The following is a 19,381-nucleotide window of genomic DNA, read 5'->3' on the forward strand; positions in this document are numbered from 1 at the left end:
TTGGAGCATTGCTACAGGGATTCACTTCCATGCATCCAGAAGAACATTTGCGAGGTCGAGCACTGATTGGGCGATTAGGCCTGGCTTGCAGTTGGCTTTTCAAATGATCCCAAAAGTGTTGAATGGGGTTGAGGTCAGGGCTCTGTGTAGGCCAGTCAAGTTCTTCCACACTATTCTTGACAAAACCATTTCTATATGGACATTGCTGTGTGCCCAGGGGCATTGTAATGCTGCAACAAGAAAGGGCCTTCGCCAAACTGAAGCACAGAATCATCTAGAATGTGATTGTATGCTGTAGCATTCATGACCAAGGGGTCTCCAGATGCTTCTGGCCATATAGTGTAATTAAATAATGAAATTAAAAATAAATAAAAAACTAATTAAATGAGCCTATAAATAATAAATGTGGAAACAAATTTAGCATTTAGTTAATGTTTTAGTTAGTTCTCATTTCACTTCTTATTTATTTATTTATTTATTTTAAGTTAATGTGATGATACATATATTCCAAACAATTGCTTCATGTGAGCAAAGAGCTGTAATGTTAATCAGCTAGGGGCCTAAGGAGTTCAAAATTTGCCCCCACTATTGAATTACGAAGTGACCAACTACATCTATCTTTCAGACAAATCTCTCATTGGTAACACACAACTTATAAAATTGTCCTTTTGGCTTCTTTAGGAGCATTGTTTTTCTATGCCCCATTCTTCTCTGTAATTTGGAATGGATGATTGTACCTCTCAAGTGCCACTCCACCCTGCTGCAGGAACACTGCAGATGAAGTCTGTGCACTCCAGTGTCTGTTTTATACAATGTAGGCCACACCATACGAAGAGTACCACTGGAATGTTTGCACAGAGTAAAATAATTTCGCTCACTGTCAAGAACCTATAGCCTGTGGGTTTCTGGTGTATTGTTGATTCATACAGTAGACTCATACAGAAGTAACCGTAGGAACCCAGGCTAATTTAAATGCAACCATCTTCTGGTAGAATGAGATCGATTGTGTACCGCCATGTGTGATAAATTCATTGTGTCACTGTGTGCTCCTGGTTATACCCACAACGACCTAACCTGTACTGTAGGACCCAGCAGATTATATATATGTATATGCGTATAGACAGTTGAACTTTGTTTTGATTTTATGTGGTCCCTGAGCTCCTGCCAAAGCAATAATGTTTCTCTCTGACAAATACTTTGGAAAACTTTTAAGATTCTTGAGACCCTGACTACTGGCTGTTAGCTTGGCAGAATGAATTTAACGGTCAGTAGAAACCATTTGGAGAATATTGCTTATGCCAGCCAACTGGCACGGGCTCAAGAAGCCGTTTATCCACTGTCAGTTTGCAGTTATCAAATGCAATGCGATTGGACCCTTTCCAAGTTGTTTAATAAAGAATAAATTCAATGGAATTACTTTCAATTAATTGCTTGTCTCTGAACTTCTTTTCTGAGGTGACCCGCTTTCAGACGCACTAGTTTACGGGCGGAACAGTGAAAAGGGAAAGTGGGCAGGTAGAGCAGGGCAGGCCGGCTACGCTAACTCCTGCTGACTGCTGCCGAAGTGGAGAAGCGTCAGCTCGGATGACACAGCAGCCTGCAGTAAAAAATCCATTCATGGGGTCATCATTTCTGCTGAGGCACGAATGTTGACCTTCTGCTCTCCAGAATATAGCCCCACTCTCCTCAACCACCCCTCCCCCTGTGGGCCAACAGCGTTACCCTTGTATCCTCGCTCAGAAGGCCCGAATTTAGCCCCTGGATCAATAGTCCGGCCGGACGAGAAATCCTGCCCTCGCCATTGATCTTATGGATCCACCACCAGGAGGTCTGCTAGTAGGGGGGATAACTCTAATCAAAACATCCCATTTTGCTTTTACGCCCCGCAGCCAGACCAATTGAGGTGTAAAGACGGGCAGGCCGTCTGATCTGACCCCTTGTGCCTAATGCTGCGTTTTATTGGACGTTCATATGGGTGATGGACGCTCATGCGTGTGATGGATTTTTTTCTTCTTCTTCTTGTTCCTGTGGCTGCCACCGGTGTCCCACGTGTGCTGTCAGTTAAGCCATCTGTTAAAAGGTCAGCTTCCTAGGGAAAAGGAAATGCCATCAATTGCTCTTCCGTTAAAGAGGCTGTTTGGCTGTACGTACGGCACGTGCCCGTTTGGTTTCTGAACGGCAGATCTAAGCCTGCTTGGTATGTGAAACCGCTCATGCTTTCCTTCTTTTCAGGAGCAGTAAGCTTAGGCCGTTTTTACACAGAGAAGCAAAGGCTAACAGAAAGCAACGTCTATCTGAGCAGCTGTAATCCGATTTGAGATCCGATTTCAGCGTTTGCCATCACTGTGCTTGCTGCTCTAGGGTATTTTACTGGGCCTTAGTCTCTACTGGGTATAATAAGACATTGTTGTGTTTGAAGGTGGACAATTTCAGACTTTTACTGAGACTTTCTGAACACCGTGGCCTGGATTAACTTTCATTTAGTCTTCTCATGAAGCACAAGTGCTTGTTTTCTTTTTTTTATTGCCAAGCTGTAAGCCTAGGAATACAGTGTGGGTGCATTTGTTGACATTGAATCACGTCACACCCAAGTGCCACGCTATTGTCTAATGACTGCTATGGGCCCCTAATACTGTACCTTTATTTGGGTAATGAAGATAAAAAGTTGGGAGTAATTCCTTGAGAAATCTACAGCGACAATTCATAGAGCTCAGTGTAACACAATCACAGCTTGGAATATAGCTGCAGATGATGTTGTCAGGTTACAAGCAATGGACTGTTGACTTCTGTAAACTGTCTCTTCCAGTTCCAGGGATCGGGAGGGGTTAGGATATATGAAAAGCAAGAAAAAAATTTGTTCACAAAAAAAGAAAGTTGAGTGTAAGGACCGCACCTCTGCTCTCTCCACCGCTCCCCTCACACAGGTGCCCACGGAGTCCGAGAGGAGCCCCAGTTTGTGACGGCGCGCGCAGGAGAGAGCGTGATTCTGGGATGTGACGTGTCGCACCCGCTCAACGGCCAGCAGGCGCCCTACGTGGTGGAGTGGTTCAAGTTTGGAGTGCCCATCCCCTTCTTCATCAACTTCCGCTTCTACCCTCCGCATGTGGACCCAGACTACGCCGGTAAGCCCTGGGCCGTCGGAATACCCATCGTGCCGTTTCACGCTACCTCATCTACCCCTTCATCCACCCAACCACCTTTCCACACAACCTGCCATTTCACACTACCTCATCTACCCCAGCATCCATCCAACCACCTTTCCACACAACCTGCCATTTCACACTACCTCATCCACCCCAGCATCCATCCAACCACCTTTCCACACAACCTGCCATTTCACACTACCTCATCTGCCCCAGCATCCATCCGACCCCCTTTCCAACCCAATCTGTCATTTCACACTACCTCATCTACCCCAGCATCCACCCAACCCCCTTTCCAACCCAATCTGTCATTTCACACTACCTCATCCACCCCAGCATCCACCCAACCCCCTTTCCACCCAATCTGCCATTTCACACTACCTCATCTACCCCAGCATCCACCCAACCCTCTTTCCAACCCAATCTGTCATTTCACACTACCTCATCTGCCCCAGCATCCACCCGACCCCCTTTCCAACCCAATCGCTGTTAGAAGTCTGAAGTCTACATCTATCTTAGCTTGATGTAGTGGGAGTGAGACAACGCACTGGGAATTATGACCCTTTCTGAGGGTTTCAGTGATATCTGTTGTTAATGGCAGAGTTTAACCCAGTGGGGTCTGCCTGTTAGCTTCTCATTTGCATGAACCATGCTGTGTGTAATGAGTTTAATGCACCGTTTTTATCACTACATTAAAGTATTACACTGATAAATTAAAATGGCAAATTACATTTAATTAAGATTCGGGAGAAGGAGATAATTTACTTTTATAAATAAAATTGTGTAATGTAGTGGTATTGGAGCTAGCTTGTGGCTCTGAGGATAGAGGTTGGGCGATGCTGTTGTACTCTTGGGCAAAGTATTTGACCTGAAGTTTTATTTGGATAGTAGATAAAATGTAAAAATATTTTTTATATTTTAAAAATCCAAATATAATTTTTGCAGTCGATAAAAACACAGAACTGTAAAACCTTATAAAACAATCACCAGCTGTTATTATAGCACTATTTACAGTACTCATCCATTTGTGCTTCAAAATGCATTTTTTTGTTTCATGGTTGTATAGTTTGCTTGCCTTCTTGAGGGTATACGCTTATCAAGGTCTTTGTTCAGGAAATGAGTTGATAGTAGTGATAGTCATAGTTTGGTTTGTGCAAACTAACACTAATAGTAATAATGGTAACAATAGTAATAAATACCTGATTTATTATGTATTACTGTACACATCTGCCAATATATGTAAAGATTGGCACTCTGGAGTGACCCAGTTCTTAAGGTTACTCACCCTGAGTGTGGGCTGGACCCTGTAGCCTTGAGTTCAGAGGTTTTAGCTTTTGCCATTAGCCTACCATAACTGAAAGCTCCTATAGTTGATGCAGGAAAAATGGCTTTATCCTAGCAGAGACTGGGTTTGGGGCCAGTCAGTCTTGTGTCATCACTAAATTAGCTCCTCCCAATGTCATTTTAGCTGCCAACAGGCTCCAATTTGTTATTAGTGAATCCGGCGCCTAGTGAAACCACAGCCTTGCTGTAATGCTATGCGGCCTGTGCCATGCAAGACCACACAGCACTACAGTCATTGGCTCATAGGTAAGCTTCTGTTAAGTTCATATGCTTCTGTCGTATGGGTTAAAAACCCTTGTGTAGAGCACCAGCGGCAATGTCCCAAATGGATGAATTGTCAGGTTCAAATGGCACACATATTTCAAACACAGAATCACTGTTTGATTTCTAGCCTCAACTACGCTCCTGTCTGTTCTTGATAAAGAAGAGAAAAAGAGCATACTGTCTTCTGAACTGGGTCTAAACACCGAGCAGCTTGTTTGTCACATCAAACCGAGTCATGATCCACATCACAGAAAATGCGTTTCAGAGGTCCTCTGGCAGATTGTGTGGGAGGGGCCAGGGAGGTGATTTCTGACAGCATGACAGACACACAACTATTTCTCTCTGTCCTGCAGTTGGACGACTTCCAATAAATTAGTTTCAATCTTCGGAGCGCTATGTTGTCAAGCAGGGTTTTACATGTATCGTGCACTGGGTGCTAACCTTTTGCAGGCAGCAAAAATATTTATTTCATGATTTTGGTTGAAGTTTTACTTTTCTAAGTTTACTTTACTTACTTTAGTTTATCTCTTGACCAATGCAGACTTTAAGGGCTGTATTTTCCAGCCGGTGTGTTGTGAGCTGTCCACTGGTGAAATGGTATTTTCGCCATGGATTTTAACGTGCCTGAGCAATTTGGTAATTTTGTGACTCGTCCTGCATCGAAGTGGGAGGGGAGCCGCTGCTGGGGGTGTGTCAGTTAATATTGCATAGCGCAGTTCAATTTTGATGCAGCTCATATGAATTTTCAGGTCAGTGATGTCGGTCATTATAACTTTCGACACCTGCCTGCTCAGACCACATCCACGGTGTACAGCTCAAGCCATCATACAGCGGATTGATAATTTTGGTAAATTTAACTGCACTTCTACCTGCTACTACCACTGGTAGAAGAATTGAATTCTCCCTGATATTGACGTGAGTCACCTGACTCATCATGTGGTAGCGGTCACTCTCATACTATTACAGCCATTCATGCAAACCCATTAGTAGGGATGTGCAGAGACATCATTATCTGTATCTGTGTCTGTATCTGTTCAACCAACAAAATTATCTGTATCTGTTTCTGTATTTAGAGAGAAAACAGGAAGTGGGCGTGATTTATACCGGACGTCATGTTAAATCGGGCAAATTTAACATGCCGCATAGGCATTTAATCATAAAAGATGCTGTCATAAGCTAAAAAAAACCTGGACTGGAAGAAAAAAACTGTTCTGGAAGAAAAAAAACCTGGACTGGAAGAAAAAACACTGGACTGGAAGAAAAATAAATCTGGACTGGGAAAAAAAAAACCTGGACTGGATGAAAAAAATACAGAGCCCCCTAAGGGTCATGGTGGGGATTTTTATATACGATAAATTCACTTTTTACACGTATTTACTATTTACAGTCTCACACGAACTATTTACAAAGGTCCACGAGGCGTGCATTCTGGGAGCTGCTGGAACAGCCCCCGGACGTCACACTATCATAAAGCTAGCTGGCATTCAAAACCCGTTTCAGAGGGTTTTCCAATAACGGGACAGCCTGTAGTGGTTTATTCCTTTCATGTACGACAGGGTGATGCAACCGAGGCGAACTGAGGGTTGCTTAACCAGCGCCGAAGTAGCCTACATTATTTTCCAATAATGGGATTGCCCGGAGGGGTTTATTCCACAATGGGTTACCAACAATGACTATATATGGTTACTTTTATATGTATTGATTTTTATAGATTTAATTAGCTGAAAGTGAAATATTCTTCTGCGGGCTTTTGGGCATATTGTTTTACCATTGTCAAGCAAAACTCTGGTTGGTAGTTCTATTTGGACCATTGTTATGCAAAAACTCTGGTTGGTAGTTCTATGAAAACAATGATTCTATCAAGAAAAAATAGTTCCTTCTCGTTTTATACCATACAATTAGTTTATACCATGTATACCATACATTTTTTGTCATTACATTATTTAATAAAACTGCATGAAACCATATGTCAATCAAATTCATCTCCCTAGCACTGTCTTGCTTCTTAAATGGTGTGGTCGCGCAGTGCAGACTTAACGTCTTTCTAAGACCCTCTGAAACGGGTTTTTAATGCCAGCTAGTTTTATGATAGGTTCGCCGTCACGAGGCAGCTGCTATGTGCTGGAGTTCCAGATACTTTCTTTCTCTGCCCATGAAACGTTAGATAGAGGCTATGAGAACTCGACATGAAGCTGACTTTTTTTTCCCGAATCCGAATAATAACGAGCAACTTCGGGTAGAAGAAATATCTGTTTCCATCGCATTTTTCGTGCTTTCCAGTATTCGCATTTGGATACATCCCTACCCATTAGTATTTCAAACCCTAAGCAGTCTGTCCCTTATTGAGAATGAAAAGACACAAAATCTTAAATTACCAGAATTAATGGGCAACTTATTTTTTAGCATGATCTGCATTAGTCTGTAGAGCGTAATCCTAGACCTAATGATGGTTTACCAGGTCACTGGAATTTTACTGTTTAATTACTGAAAAACAGAGGAGAGCTGCAAGTTCATTACTGAGATGAAAATATGTGCCCACAATAAGATTCAGTGTAGTCTAGTTAACACTGTTTAATAAAGTCAAAGGAATGCGTGTAGCTCATTAGATTATTTGCAATAAGCAGGTCATGCATTTCTAATGGGACAGTTCTTTAAATGAGTTTAAATGAGTTTGGGAGTTTAGAGATGCTTATGTATTACAGTTGGCATGCTCATTTGATCTACGTCTTGATTTTACAATTCAATTATAACACAGTCATTATGTTCTTGTGACACAAGCTATTAATATCTTTATATGTCTTCACAGGTTTATATTTTGAAAGCAAAATGCATTCAGCAAGTGTGTTCCATACTTACACTATGAGGCGTGACACTGGTAATCGTGGGTGTGTCTGTTTTAAGGTTAACAAGTGAGTTCTGTGCTGTCCAAGAAAAAATATCAGATTTCATGGAGAAAATTTTTTAATATTGGGGATTTTTATTGCTAAAACTATTGAAAAATACAATTTGGGCTCACTTGTCTAAAAACAGATCCCGGTCTACCCCTGATCCTTGGGATAGACAGCAGGGCCACCCAATACTACATTTACTTACAGTCAATTTGAATCTCGATTCAGTAATTGATTTACGTATTTATTACTTATAATTATTATGAACTACTTTTATGAATTACTTTAAATTATTGATGGGATGAGTTACCACTGATAAAGACACCCAGCTAAAATCAAAAAATAGCTGAGCACAACTTAACTGTTAACTGCCATACAATCAAGGAAAGTGTGAAAACCCATTAGCAGAACTCCATTCGTTCAAAGGCTGTTGGTTTTATCTTTCTGGGATCTGTCGAGTAGTGCAGGTCTGCAGTGTCACCTTATTGCATGTTCAGGAATGAACGGCCACATCTTGTCTTGGACCTGTCCAGGGGGGTATTCCTGCCTCTCGCCCAGTGCACACTGGGATGGGCTCCAGCACCCCCTGCGACCCTGACCAGGAATAAGCGGGTATAGATAATGGATGGATGGATGGATTTGTCTTGGACATTCATTTGCCAATATGCAATGAGGCCAACACTTAGGGGCTTTTTAACCACAGCCCTGTGATGTCAGAACTTTCATACACGGGGAGGAGCCAGAAGGCCCAGAGAGTTTCTGTCCTTGCAAATGAAGTGTTCCTGCTGAGGTCTGAAGTGAACCACCCTATTCTACGGCTCCAGTCTCACTGTAGACAGTGGAGAGAACTCTAGCAAGATGGAGCACGGCTGAACCATCAAGCCCCAGATGGTCCGCAGTGTAGATGCGATGCCCGGTCATATTATTATTCCCTAGGGAGGAAGTACATTACAGAAAAATCTGCAGTCATCCTTTAAAGACACCCCACCCCCCTCCCCATTGTTTTATCATTGCTGCAAAAATAGCTTTTATAGACTTTTACAGATCTGCTCCCGCTACTTTCAGACAAGCCTGTTTGCCCTCCTGCGATATCGATTTTCAGCCTTCTAAAAAAATTATAAAACATTATTTCTTCCTCTCCTCCCAGTGTTGGACCGAGCCCGAGCAGCTCTGACTGTGTTATCAGTGCAGTCATCTCAGAGTTCATTAAGAATGGGACTGAGATTTTCCAACCCGAACCTGTGAAATAATTCATCCTGAGACTCACTTTGCACTCTGGAAATGAGGAAATTGTGAGATTGTATCGGCGCACACCGCCCGCGGTACATCTGCATAAGCTTAGCAGCCGGTGGAGGGTTGCTGTCTAAATTGAAGGATTTGGTAGGATCCTTATACCTTTCTTCATAACCACCTTGCTGCTTTGTAATGATGACTGGATGATCAGCAAGTCTCTCAGTCTGCTCAAGGATTTCTGCTGTAACTAAACCCAATGGAGTATCCCTACTTTTTCTATGTCTGTGTCTTCCTGTATGCATGTGTGCGTTATGGTTTTAGTACCATAAGTTAGCCTTGTGTATTTAGGTCTTGAGTAGATAACAGTGTGCTGTGCTGTTTAAGGAGCTATGTCTATACTACCTGAGGTCAGTGGACTCAAACTGAATTGAGTACTCAACTAATAAAACAGCCATATGAAGGCATAATATTCACACCAGCTCTTTAAGGTATGATGCTGTTTGAGGGTGACTGCCAAGGAAGTAAGCAATGTAGCCTAATAAGTTTTCATGCTGTAAACCTCCTCATTCCAAAGGACCTCTGGCTTGTAGCTTAATGCAAAACATTTGGATGACACGAGTGCTAACATTTGTTTTACAAACTTTCACCCACTTTCACTTGCTTGAGAAACTTCAGTCTTTTAGGATTAGAGTCGATCTTATAAGCTGCTTAGTAAACTGAGACCCACTGTGGAGGGAGAAAACTTGAACATAAAATAAAGATTTTCATTTTATGCCTCAGAATAAGGCACAGTTATTCAGCCCTAAGAAAATCTGTTTACTTGCTAAGTACTTATTAAATAGCCTCTTGTTTTAATATACGTTATGACCGTTTCATATTTTATTATATTTACCTTTAATTTGCGTTAATGAATATTATTGAATGTACTGTTAAGAAGAACACCACAGGTCCTCTACTGAGACATTATCAAGCACATTTAAAAAATTTTACACGCACAAATGTTAGAGCCAATGTAGCAACTATCTCTCTCTCTCTCTCTCTCTATATATATATATATATATATATATATATATGGATTATATGTAAAAAAATATATTACGTTACTTGTCTAAAATGTACATTTCTTGTTTATAAGAAGTATGAGTTTAGTTCATCTGTATATTCCTTATGAATGCAGAGATTTGCTGCAGTACACTCCCTCTCACTCTAATATCAGGCACATCTCCTCTTTCTGCTATGAGGTTTCTTGAGTAATTCGTTTTAAAAGACAGTTTGTGGAAAAACTTGGAGGCAGTTCAACCATATATCAACTTCCAGTGTTCAAAGCTCTTTTTCATTGGTAGTCTGGCATGGCTTGGCTCGAGATAAAGAGTGATACGATTGTTTGTAATTTGTCCTCAGACATACTGTGCAGTTGCAATGTGAGCCATTTTGAACATCTTGCAATGTGAGCCATTTTGAACATTTTCCATTATGCATATTTATGCTGAGTACAGAATGCATATGGTGGCAAAAACAAGAGCCAGACGTGTCTCGAGAAAGCATAAATTTAGCATGTAAAGTCAGCATACACTCCCACACAAAACCGCACAAGCACACACAAGCGCACAAACACTGACACACACACACTCCACTGTCAGCTTTCCGTTCCAGCTTGACTTAGAGATCAAATGCCATTGATGTACCAATTTTTTTTTGTAAATTGACTTATTACTATAAATTATTATTGATTGTTTTCTTTTCTGTTCTGTGGTGTGGTGAAATAAATAAATAAATGTGTGTGTGTGTGAGAGAGAAAGAAAGATATTGGACTATTTTTCATAATCAGTGTTGCACGGCGCATGGGCACACTGAATGGCCTGGCGCATGGGTGTACTGGGCGTGGCATACGGGTGCACTGGGCGTGGCATCGGGTGCACTGGGCGTGGCATGCGGATGCACTGGGCGTGGCTAGTAAATGTTAGTATTTTCGTAATATTTAGTATTAGTAAGATGCGTTACACTGCTCAATAATGCTAGTATGAACTAATACCTTTAGGAATTTGTAATGAGTATTACGTCTTTAACTCAAATGATAATTATTTTTACATTTTTGTTTTATGTTAATATTACGTTTGTTATGTATTTCATCTATTGTGCCAAAAAGAGAGATTGTTGCAAAATATTGCATTAATCATCAAACTCTGTTTATAAAGACAGTTCATCCATAATTTGTGCCAGTATTGTCTTTATCATTTTAACTACAGTCAATTAAAATTAAAAGATTGTTCAAATTGTGCACTTGAGGTTTGCGCAAGTGAAATGAGAGAAAAGCAGAATCCCGTTTTCTGTGTTTTGGTTAATGCATATATATTTTAAGGCATTCTGATGTGAGACTGCAAAAACGTGGGAGGAGAGAATGGAAATTTATGCATATGGCCTGCTACAGCTGATGTATCATGGCTGGTGGCTGTTGCGGCAAAAGTAATTGTGTTTGTTTTTTAATGCCTGGGAAAAGCATAAAAGCAACTTCTTTCCAGCACAAGATTGGCATTGCGGAAGTTGCCGTGCTTAGGAGACATCGTCAGTGTGTAGAGTAGGGGAGAGTCGCCATGCATGTTACAGGTTTTGGATTTTGCTCATTCACTCAGTAAATATGTAGCCTAGCACTATGAAATTTTATTTAAAACAGCTTTGACGTGCCAGTAGTCATTAGCCGTTTCATTAGCTTCATAACTTAATCAAGTCGCATACAATTAAAACCAATATTAAAACTGATATTACCACCTAGTTGGTATGATCGTAACTGATGTGCATAATAATTGTAACAGTAAATAAAAACGCCCTATAATGTGCGTGTGCAGGTTTTTTCTGAACATACTGTGCATAATGTTAATCAAGGAAACACATGTTTTATGGTAATGTGTGACCACCCACATCATCAGGTTATGAAGCTTGGGGCTTTATTCATGAACAAAGATTGTGTTAAGGCTGACGCACAAGCAACTTCGTAACTCACCAAAGCTGTGGTATCGTCAAAATCGATGAGGGAAGCTGCTTTTGTTTGTCTCTTAACACCCAGGTAAGCTTTCACAACGCAAACATACAGACCAATCTGGTGTGTGCTTTGTTATAAATGCCTGTGACCAGGTGGCTGTTTCTTTTCAGTTAATCACAGAATCCAGAAGGTGAGGCTATGTCAATGCAGCAAGCAAATTGGTTGAGAACATTTAACATAAAACTGAACTCGCCAAACACGTTGATGAGTAAAATCAATTTATTTAATATTAAACACTATTTAAAAGGTCTCCCAAAAGACACTGCATGTCCTTGTTTTTCAGCTCAATCTAGTGTCCGTAATCCCCAAATCTGAAGCCCTCTTCATGACCTCCCTAGGTACCGACCCTCTTTTTGTGTTTAGGTGGCATTCTGTAAACATACAGCAGCAGAAAAGTGTGTTGTTATAGCAACTCAGAGGTGGCATAACTGTAACAGGTGTTAAATTTATACAGACAGGAACATGATGTTTTTTGGTCCCCTAGCATCCAGTTCCAGCTAGAATACACTCCAAAAACCATACTAACTTTTCAAGGACAGGTATCTTTTTTTAATGACGTGAAATAAAAATACTTGGAAATTACTTCTGGAAGTTTTTTTTATTTAGCTTGCTCAAAAACATTTTTTTGTAAATATTTCCAGCGAAGGTTATCATATTGCTTCATTCCTTTGGTAGGCAGTAGAGGACTGAATTGCGCATGTACAAATCTGAAATGGCTACGGTAGCTGCATTGTACATTAAGTTATTGACCGTGTTACATTCATCAAGCGTTACATTAACCGCGACTCTCACCTATTTACTGTATGCAATTTACTCCCATGCAGCCTTCTTCTTGCTGCAACGACACTGCATGACTGAATTTCATCAACCAATATGTCCAGCTCCACACATGAGAACTTAACATTTTCTTTTGCTTTCCATTGCCTTACTGTCTTCTTGCAATGCGCAAGATGCGTCTTAAATACAGGCAGTGCATTAAATGAACTCGCTGCGGTTGTATTCATTTACATAACCATTCTTTGTAAATACCCCACAAACATGTGGCAATGCATAATTTTGTGGCCCTGTTGGTAATTTGCGCCATGCTTGGCCCATAGTCTAGCCCAGTCCATTTTATCTGACTCCCAGACAGTCCTCACTAAAATCCGCCCATGGAACTAGCTAGTCCTAAATCTACTGAAAGTTATCCACAGTATGTTCAGATTGTTTCATGACCCATCCTTTCAAAATCAAAATTATGCATTGCAATAAATATTTAAAAAGTCATGGATCATGATTTTGACTGTTTGCAATGAAAGCTGAACATGTGATGGACAGATGTCCTACTACTGATTGTGTGATTCCTCCTCTTTTTTCCCCACCCCAATCCAATATCGTCATGACCAGTGTTATGATAGGTCATCTCATTCCGGCTTTTATCTCTGACACTCTCTCTCTCCCTCTCTCTCCCCGTCTCCAGGCAGAGCCAGCCTGTACGGGAAGGCCTCGCTGCGGATCGAACGCTTGCGCTATGAGGACCAGGGCTGGTACGAGTGCAAGGTCCTGATGCTGGAGCAGCAGGCCGACACCTTCCAGAACGGCAGCTGGGTGCACCTCACCGTCAACGGTGAGTGAGGGTCAGACAGCCACGGCTGTGCAGGCTCAATTTCATATGCCCATACGCTGTTATTCTCTCGGCTTTTTAAAATTTTAAGTGTTTCTATGATGTATCTAACTCGCGCATGAAAGCAGCATGCTAAAAATGCTTGAATCACTGGCCTCCTCCACACAAAGGAAGAATAAAATGTGATTATGGATGCATGAGCGTAATTTAAAATTGTAATAATGCCGACTAGGCACAGTGCACATCTGCGCCGCCTGTTTGATAAACAAAACAAGAGGCAATTTCCACAACAGGCAGCCGTAGGGCTACAGCGCCGGGTCTTGGCATCTTTGGAACTGAAACTATTCCTAAAATATTATCTCAGCCTGCTTTTTTTTTGGGGGGAGGGCGATGCAGTGCAGAAAAATACCAGCAGTGGGAAGTAATCTTACATTTACTCTTTTGAAAAATTCACTGACAAGCCAGGAAAATAAGATAACGGTAATGAAGGGGATTTGAGCAGGATCTCCCGAGCCTCGCACTGTTGCATGGACATGCGCTGGCCCTCGTGGCCCCCCGGGGGGGTTGGGGGGGTTAGGAAGGGACGGGGCCGTGGGTCCTCTGGTGGTGGAGCATGCGCCGTCATTGGCTGGCTTATCACGGGCAGGCCAGAGTGTTGACAGGCCAGTTTATCAGCCTGGTGCCCTACAGCCTGGGGTGACTAACACTGATATCAGCTTTTGTTTGTCTGAGCACCATCAGGCGTTAGTGCAGCTCTGTAAGAGGGCTTCGTGTGCTAAATATGAATGTTGCCTCAACCACGACTAAAGCAACAATAGCAGTGAACAGGAAACTGATCCTTACTCACACCTTCAAACTCAGTTTTTACGCATTGTCGGACCCGTAATATCAGCAATAAATGCCCCATCCGCAGTGCATGAGTAGTCACCCAATGGTCTGAGGAGCATGGAAACTGATTTTATCACATGACCGTGACATACTCCATGGCCAGTCACCGGATCTGCAGCAAATCAAGCATTTGTGAGATATTTATAAGAGATGCGTTGTCTTACAGCTCCTTCAACAAGTGTGTTGTCTGGCTTTCTCGTGAAAGATTAGGGTTGTGCTCCTGCCACTGTAGATTATGCCATGGTGCAAAACAGGCCATGCTGTCCACACACGGTGGCCCAACCAACTGTCACGTGACTTTGCGTTTAATATTAGATGCGGAAGTGAATCTGGGATGATCAAACCAGTGTTTGCTTCCAGTGTTGTTCAAATAGGAAAGGTGGGGCTGTTAAAGTCACACAGAGGAATGCGAAGGAAATGCTACGATTATTACATTTGCTCTGGCCCCAAGAGGGCATAGAGATTAGGCCTGTTCTCTCTGGCTCAGTTCAGCTTTCTGGAACTCTCCACGGAGGTCTAATACCGGGGCTCTGAGCCCCCGCATTGCCGACCATATCCTGACGACAAAATCTAGGAATAAAATGAAGAGGAACGAAGAAAAGGGAAATATTCCCTCGAGTTTTGCGAAACAGATTTATTCATGACTTCTGGTTATCGCTAATCCTTTTAGGATTAAGAGCCAGCCATAGCATCAGGAAAGAGCAAACTCTTAAGAGAACTTATTATAACCAATAGTTCCATATACAAAAAAGTAAAAGTAAATAATAACCTATAAAAATAAAATAACAGAACCTTCAGATACAGCAGGTGCCTGGCAGCCGAGGGGAGATAAGAGGCTGGGTATGGGTGGTGTATCTGCAGCAACTGCTAATTTATCTTTATGCCTCATTTTAGCTCTACTTAAGCTTCAAAGCTAATAGGTTTTTTTTTTTTTTTTTTACAACTAAGTATATTTACTGTACTGAAATTCAGTTATTGACTTAGAACTAGTTATGTTCTATATTCTTCTCGGGCATAAACTCACTCAGGAAAATATTCATTGATGACAATTCAACTCTGAGTACAACAATGAGCGAATGTACTCTAGCGGAGTAAAATGAATTGAATCTGGGCAGGGCTATTCATCAGGTGCACTTGGGTCAGGAGAGCTGCTGTTTCTGTAGATCTTTGTTCCTGTCAGGCAGAGAGCCTCCTGAGTCATCAGCTCATTGTCTTTATTGAACCCGCAGAGCTTCATTCTCTGGTTCTGAGTGTTAACGGTTTGCACTGATACAATCTGGCGGACTGGAGAGTTCTGCCAAGGTGGTTTGGGCTGCTGTCGAGGGGAAGGGTGTATGCGGTCTTACTTTATCTTTCCTTGAGAATCAAGTGCTGGAGCAACATACAAATCTCTGAGTTTTAACCTTGGTAAAAGCACTGCTACCTGCCCTTTAGGATGTAACCAAGCTGGTGAAGAGACTGGTGATATGCATTTACTTTCCTTTAAGTGGTTCTGCTCCTGGATGTTGTTTGTCTCTTATTGGTTTCTGAAAATGTATATTAAAATGAAAAAAGATATTTTAGAAGGAGAAAAAAAAAATAATTGAATTGACAAAATGTATAAATACTCATTTAAAAAACAAACATATCTGCTTGAAAATTAAACACATCAAGATATGTATGTATTAAAGATATATCATTTCTGTTTTTTGGATGGTTTCTGTAAGCCAAGTGGTGTTTTTTCTGAGTGCTTTCAGATCTGAGGTTGGGTTTGAGCTAAGAACCTTTGCATTGCTCAGCGAGAAAGATTCCAATCATACCACATTCCAAGGCATAATTAAGCAATGCATTTTAGTACATACAGAAATGCATCAGCGAAACCTTGGGGAAATTAATTATATTTTTTAATTCTGTGTTTTTTGACACCAGTCATTAAAATCCTAGCCTTTCAGCCTCGGCTTAGTTTGGAACTTTAAAACTGTTGGATTGTTGTGAGGGTTTGCTATTATGTTCTTTAAATGATCCAGTCTCTTTATAAATCATAAATTTACTTAATGTTGGTCTGATGTGACATGTATACTGTTTTAAGAAACGCTTTATAATTAATCATAAAAATTGTAATTAGAATACACATTTGAAAATAGTGTAACCCTTTTAATTGAAACTGGGGACCCTTGAGCAATTATGTTTATAATTGCATGCTTTATAATTGGTCAGACGTTATAAACTAGTTGTAATGGTTGTGTGTGGCTGCCATTTAGAGCTGCTAAAGACATTATGGAGATGCATTTTATGTGCCAAATACAATCTGGTTGCAACCAGTTCTGTGCACTAGGGCTGGGCAATATATCGATATTATGTCGATATTGTGATATGAGACTACATATCGTCTTCGGATTTTGTGTATCATAACATCGTGATATGGCATAAGTGTCGCCTTTTCCTGGTTTTAAAGGCAGCATTACAGTAAAGTGATGTAATTTTCTGAACTTACCTGACTGTTCTAGCTGTTCTATTATTTGCCTTTACCCTTTAGTTATTACATAGGCATTACTGATGATTATTTATCAAAAATCTCATTGTGTAATTTTGTGAAAGTACCAATAGTCATCCCCACAATATCATCACAATATCGATATCGACAAAATTTGGAAAAAAATATCGGACACATGAAACGTACATGGGCAAATTTTTTACCAAACTGTTTTTAAACTGCAAAGGGAAAAACGTTGAAAGATGGTGGAAGTAGAAATGGTGGAGGGGGTGGAACTTTTTTTTTTTTTGAGTGAAAGATGTGATTTTTCAGTTTGAGACCGTTTACATTTTGTGGTGAGCCAGTTTCCTTTTGTTTAAAGTGGTTGTATGGCGATAACATTACCTGGTACATCATCCAAACGTATCAGCTCAAACGGTAGCACGCTGTAGGTGTTCTACTGCTTGTTGGAGGTTTCTCATTTTTGAACTGCTTTCCACAGCCGAGGGTTCTATAGAAATTGGAAAGAGAGATGTCCGTAAAAGATAGCTCTTCACAGTCCCTCTAAAGAACATGTGTAGTTGGGAGGTTATTCCTTTTGACATTGCATAAGCGCTGGGGAATTGATAGAGGTCTTGAAAAAGGTGATAAACGTCTCATCAAAACCACAGTGTGAGTGGGTGGTGAAGAGGGATGGACTTCTCACTGTCAAAAGCATTCTCAGCAACTGGAGAGAAAATGATCTCGGCCTTGCTTCTCCTATCTGTGAGCTGTACTAGGTTACTGCAAGTGTCACATGGAGGATATGCCTTTTGTTAAATCCAGGTCAGTTTGTATCAGTTATACTGAAATATTGCTTTCAGTTTCCTGTTTTATTGCTAAAGCTTTCAAATGCATTTTTACATCTACTGTACTATAAACAGATTGGCAGGCTAATAACACTGACAGATTGATTTGCTCTGCTTAATATTGAAGCAGTAATCACATCAAAAATTCAATGAGATATGGGTGTGTCATTTGTTTTTTTCAGAAATTATGAATTGATTCTAGGGGTGTGTGTGGAAGGGGTTGACAACTGGGGTTGAATTTTGGATTCTGCATATTGAATGTGAACAGGTGGAGCTTGTCTGTGCTGAGGAGTGTTTAAGCATATTTTGGTATGTTGCTGAAGAGGTTTAAAGCTTGATGTCTCCTGAAGTAATTCAGGATAAAGGGCCTTGCTCAGGGTTGCTACAGGATTCACCCTTTGTCAAAGGCTCTGGTCCTGAACTAGCAGTACCCCTTCATCAAAATACCATGATTTATTTCATTACCTAACTACTTATGTTTATGCATTAAATGTGAATTGCTGGGTGGGTGAAATGTGAGTTTTTACTGTTATTTGATAAAATGATTTACAAACTACTTTGTGATTTACAAAATATGCAGTATGCCAGCATAGATGATTGAGTAAATGAGAGTTAAAGGGACATAATAAAGGACTACATGTGTAAGCAAGCCAGGCATCCCTAAGGTGATTACGTATGCAGTATATTGGAAAAGAGGAATTAAAAATGAAAAATTTGAATGGCTCATTGACTGCTGTCTGGAGTTTCCATTCTGCAGCGTGACACATCGAGTGCTTCGCCACGGATTCGTCCACGTTGAGCACTTTGCGGCGCATCAGTCATTGTCACCAGAGATGACCTTCTGGATCTCAATCAGCGCTTGGTGGGAAGGATTACGGAAGGTTATCAGCGTTGTTTCTCTGCTATCTGAGGCGCTATATATAATGAGCCGTTTGATGGCGGGGCACTGGCCCGTCGGCGTTCCTTCATTTTACAGTTCCTGTTATTGTCTGCAAAATGGACGCGGTCTGAAATATTTTATGCCCCAGCTGGAGATCGCTGACGCGCAGGAGATAAACGGCCGGCCCGAAGATTCATTTTATTGTGCTGAATTATTTCTTTCCAAATCAATATTTACAGCTGTACTATATGGGGCATTTTCTTCTTTTGGGGGCATGTTCTTATTCTTCTGTCTTAGACAGTGTGTTTTATATGGAAATGAATGGGGTGTTTGTCATCCAAAAAGCTAATTATGGTTCAGCATATTTCTTAATATTGAGCCTTCTTGAGGTAATTGAGCAGACATTACTGTTAGGACATACAGCAGCCATGCAGACTAACAGTTAAACAGGGAAAGAGTAAGTGCTGCCAAGGGGCTTTTAAATTGTAGCATGTGACCAAATGCATACCTGAGCACACCAACATGATGTCACTTAATACGCTGTTGGTCCGCCAGTATGGCCAGTACTGTACTGTAGGACTTCCAGCATGTACAGTTCTGCTGCAGGGGTAGGACCCCACTCTTTCGTGAGAGCGTCAGTTGTCTCAAGTTTAGATGATGGAAGTTTAAAACGCTGAATCGTTGTTCTAATGCTTCAGTGCTTTCATTTCGTATGAATGAGAAGGCTATGGCCTACAGTATGGAGACTGCCAATGCCACACTCCTCAGAAGGAGTTTAACAAGTTTGCTTTTTGAGTGTAT

General features: G+C 41.1%; 1 protein-coding gene across 8 annotated transcripts in view; it reads left to right on the top strand.

Moving 5' to 3' along the window:
- igsf9ba (immunoglobulin superfamily, member 9Ba) overlaps positions 1-19,381 on the top strand; it is a 103,937-nt gene that overhangs the window by 28,290 nt on the left and 56,266 nt on the right. For all 8 annotated transcript variants that reach the window (XM_064301834.1, XM_064301836.1, XM_064301835.1 and 5 more), the window contains exons 2-3: positions 2,925-3,122; positions 13,369-13,515. In XM_064301834.1, coding sequence (XP_064157904.1) covers positions 2,925-3,122; positions 13,369-13,515 — 345 coding nt within the window. The remainder of the gene's footprint in view (positions 1-2,924; positions 3,123-13,368; positions 13,516-19,381) is intronic.

Source organism: Anguilla rostrata, chromosome 12 (assembly GCF_018555375.3).
Source record: "Anguilla rostrata isolate EN2019 chromosome 12, ASM1855537v3, whole genome shotgun sequence".
Classification (NCBI taxonomy): domain Eukaryota; kingdom Metazoa; phylum Chordata; class Actinopteri; order Anguilliformes; family Anguillidae; genus Anguilla; species Anguilla rostrata.